The following is a 4,390-nucleotide window of genomic DNA, read 5'->3' on the forward strand; positions in this document are numbered from 1 at the left end:
TGGCTTCTACATATCTATTATATGGCCTGTTAATAACCCCTGTTATCATTAGGAACCCAACTCTTGAAGAACAGGCGCTGGCCAGAGTTCACAGACTGGGCCAACAGAGGGAAGTCACCACGGTTCGATTTTTCGTGAAGGACACATTTGAAGAGGTGAGTCCACGGTTGCTCCCCCGTCGGCTGTCTTTGGAGAATTGCCAGGAGTTCTAACCATTACTTCAATCACTAGCGAGTTTTGGATGTTCAAAAGTCAAAGAAGAAGTTGGAGGAGGTTTTGTTGGTTCCGAAAGGCGAACGGGGACCAGATGACAGCCTCGGTTGCCTTGAGGTTAGTAAATGCGGAGGTGGTTGCGATTTGCTGCGATTAACAATGCTTCTAGGGCCTTCGGTCCCTTGTCTAGGCTTACTTCCTATCCCATCTCAATCCGGCGCCTATGTAGAACATAATATTGATTGTGTGTCATCTAACCCAAGGGGCTTAAGTCCGAAGAGATTGACTGGAACTCAAGACTTGCCCAAACATTTGCTTAGGCCTTTCATAGCTCTAACCTCAATACCCAGCTTATTCTTCTTTACTTCCTCTACGCAGGGCTTGCCTGCAGACTTAGCATGAGTACCGTTAAGATTTCGTAGTTAGGGTCACTTGATCGTTGGCAATTACCATAGGATGATTGCTCTCTAGAGCGCTTAAGCTTTCGGTAATAATACCTATGATATAAAGGTATTTCTAAGTATAGTATGTTTTCTAGAGCAGGCGTTATTTCATTGTGTTATGAATGGTTGAGATTTGGGCCGCCGGGAGCTGATTCCCATGTACTCTCGAGCCCGTTCGCGACTCCTATTTCAAGCACTCCATCACCTTCCTATATGAAGTCATGCATAAGAAGATGGTATTATGTGGAACTCTCCAGCTGTCTATTTGCTACCATATCCTCAACTGCACTACTCTCTCAAACTCGTGAGACACCTAGTTGCACTCGTGGTTCTGGTCATCCGAATACAGATAGTCCTTCTGGATCGTGATTCCAGCGTTGGTCCAAGTCTTGCCACCATCAGCAGTCTCAAAACCCTCACTCGTAGCACCGGTGAGCGAGAGGGTGTTGCCGTAGTTCGGGTCAGCCGCAGACAGGTGGACGGTGATGTTCTCCCAAGTGTAGCCTTGGAGGGTACCGCAAGACTGTAGATAGCATTCGTTGGCTCCGTAAAAGACAGCGGGCTTCATGCCAGCAGCGTTGGTCTGTGTCGAGATGACCTTGCCGCCAGAGGAGATGGTCTGCTTGACCTCTGAGCCAGCCACGAGCTCAAAGTCGAGCTGAATACCATTCTCAATGGGCAGGTAAGGCTGCCCGATCTGACCAGAGGGCGTGTAGGTGCTCGCAGCAACGCACCACTGGTTGTTGTCCGTCTCGCAGCCAGTCGCTCGCTGATCCGGCGCCCAGTTCAGCAGCGGCTGGACAAAGCTCTCCTGAGCGACGTCCTTTCCAGTTGGGTCGTCCTGAATGCCGATCCAGAAGGCGAGTTCTTCGTTGCCGCCGGTGGTAGCGTAGCCGCAAGGGACAGACGGCGGAACCAACGAGTACGTAGCTTTGGTGATGGTGATGCCATTCTTGGTTGGTCCGGTGTAGAACATGTTTCCAAACTTGTACTGGCCCTGCCAACCAGCGGCGTGGGCACCGCCAGCGGCGGCAGAGAATAGAAGAGCGGAAGTGACTGAAGAGCGCATGTTGAGTGAGTCCTTTTTCCACCTGGGTATCAAGGGAACAATGTACAGAGAATAAAACGAATGTATTTAGTGAGAAACGAAAGATAGTGAACAAAGGTCTTGGCTCGGCAATTCACCTTGGGATCCTTCGGTTTTATTTGGCAGATGTTTCAGAAATGACCCGGCTATGCGGCTCAGGGGCAAGTTGAAGTTACCAGGATCCAAAAGTGATTGGCCATCGTCATTAATCTCTGGTGATTAGGGACGCGTCTGATTAGTGGGTTAATCCACAGAAGCTATGTCCCAGTATTTTCCGGTTGCAACTGTTCGTATCGAGTTGAAGGGAGCAGGCTAGGGCCATGCTACAAGGATGGAGACCCTCGTTGATGGGACCAGTTGTTTCAATCTCAAACCGGATTAATATTATCCCAAACTTTCAAGCAGTTCATGACATGAGTTGAGGTTATAGGTTGTCTCATGGTCCATGAAAAAAAGGGCACGCCTCTCCCAATACTCTGACTTTTTCTAAGACTTAGGATTATAAAATTAAGCTCATCGATAAAGCCTTGAGTATAGTTAATTTATATTGTACTTTTATTTACTTCTTTTACTCTAAATTCTTTTCTGTGGCCCGATCAAGTTCTCATTACCTCCAGTGTCTACCGTCCTTTTCTCAGCCCAGATGGTTGAATTCGTCTTGTTTCTGTTGGGTTGCTCTGAAGCCCCAGCCCCCTGGCCGCATGGAGCCCTTTTGACTAAGTAGGTTGTATTTGACCCCATCCACTCATTATAGAACCCCTTCTGTGGGCAGGGGAGATGATCCCATGAGAAATGAGGACTCGTCACTGCCGAAAAGATGCAAACGCCAGTAAAGGCCTCAGAACAATCCGTGGGAAGCAGAATTTTACTCCAGTGATGCTCCTTTGTCTAGATCATGGTGCTTTACGGCATCGGATTTTAATGCCGTTGTGGACTGATAACTGTGTCTGTTGCTGTTGTGGCTAATGGCCTCTTAAGCGTCGTCATTGATGAGAATAATAATAGAATACTTCTTTGACTACTCAGAACAATTTCATGCTCAAAGAATTAAGGAGGCACACACCTAGCCCAAGATAGAAACCTTGAGCCAAAAGGGAAGATGTTGGTGTTCATTCCTCATACCAGTTCTGTTAGTAGGTTTACTTTTCCGGCGACGACAAAGAAAGGGCCACGGCATTTCCGACAAAGACCGTCTCCAAGGACTAAGCTAGGGCTGCCAGTTCACCGAGTTTAGCTACATGCCACGTAAATGAAAAGCACGCATGCCCCGACTTCTCTACCAAACTATCACCATCCGACAAACAGGCCGAGACAATCACAACAAAGACAACAACGCAACACTTCCTGGAACCAAATCGCCATGTCAACTCAACAGCCCTTGGAGACGCCTGGACTCACCAATCTCCCCTGCGAGATTCACCTGGCGATATTCTCATACCTCTGTCCGATGGGAAAAGCTCATAGCCTTGTCATGGCATGCAAAAGGCTGTATAATAACTTGATCATGGAGTTGTACAAGGAATCTGACCCGCAGCTCAACTGGCTCCCTCTTCTCGTCGGCATCAGCGAGGGCAACACCAACATTCTTGATAAGTGCCTAAAGGCTGGGGCATCGCTCAACCACCGCTGGCCGTATCTGGGCGAATTTGGAATGGCAAGTGATCCTGACTTTTTCCGATGTTGCCAGCCCCTTGACCTGGCGACATGGGATGGCCAGGACCATGTCCTGGGATGGCTCGCTGATAGAGGAGCTGTTGCTACAGATGTAGAGAGGCCTCGCTTCATTGAGTCGAAGACAGCCGACCATTTCGTTTCCGATGCGGCGACTGCTGAAGGGAGATGGAAACCTGTCATGTATCAACAAGCGGCTCGGCTACAGGAGACTTATCCCCTCACGCCGTATCCTCATTTTGTCTGGTATAGTCCTGAGTTAAAGCACACCGACATCTTTCCGAGGCTACTACGCCTCTACAACAGCCAGCACGGGAATTGCCTCAACTTTGACGAACACAGATATTTAACTGACGGCGGAAATGTAATCCACTTGGCCAACTGGATACATTGGATCTGGCTTGACATGCTCCTCTCGGCCTCAGACCCGGTTCCCATCCTAGAGTCAGCATTTTTTAAGGGCCCCAGCATCTTCGGGCAGACAGGGATGGACGCAGCCTCTGTAGCAGAACGTCTCCGCTTCGAGTTTCCTGCTGATATGTTTGGGCAGAAGTCATTGCTCAATTCTATCGCACTACTGAGCGTTCATCCTTTCCCCAAACACGTCTCACTCAGGGCTCCAGAAGTCTTTAGCCATCTCCTCAACTCAGGTTCCGAAGCTGACTCCACATCTTGCGCCTACTTCATCATCCTGAGCTACCTCTTACGTTTTGAACCAAGCCGTCTAGACGTCTTTCCGACTTTTGAGCTCTATCCACTTCTCATTGACGCTCCCCTCTAGACAAAGACCTTTGAGCGAGGAGAAAGCGTACGTTCATCAGTCTCCGTTTCATGTTTTGTTCGAGGCGCCTGTTCGACCACATCCTTCCCCCGACAACAAAGAAAGGGCCTCGTGGAATGGTAGCCGCCCTCGTTCAGCAAAGGGAGTCAAAACAAAGCAGCCAATACTGCGAGCCTCTCATTCTCCAAGAATACC

At 49.1% G+C, this 4,390-nt stretch overlaps 1 protein-coding gene across 1 annotated transcript; it reads right to left on the reverse strand.

The window, feature by feature from the left end:
- Window positions 1-969: 969 nt before the first annotated feature.
- On the reverse strand, window positions 970-1,725 carry LRP88_07449 (uncharacterized protein; the record flags this gene model as incomplete). Its single annotated transcript, XM_083243979.1, has 1 exon — window positions 970-1,725. The coding sequence occupies one exon, from the start codon at window positions 1,723-1,725 to the stop codon at window positions 970-972; it is 756 nt and encodes a 251-aa protein (XP_083098473.1).
- Window positions 1,726-4,390: the final 2,665 nt, after the last annotated feature.

This window comes from Fusarium phalaenopsidis (genome assembly GCF_050370095.1).
Source record: "Fusarium phalaenopsidis strain FUZ10S chromosome Unknown contig_32302, whole genome shotgun sequence".
NCBI lineage: Eukaryota > Fungi > Ascomycota > Sordariomycetes > Hypocreales > Nectriaceae > Fusarium > Fusarium phalaenopsidis.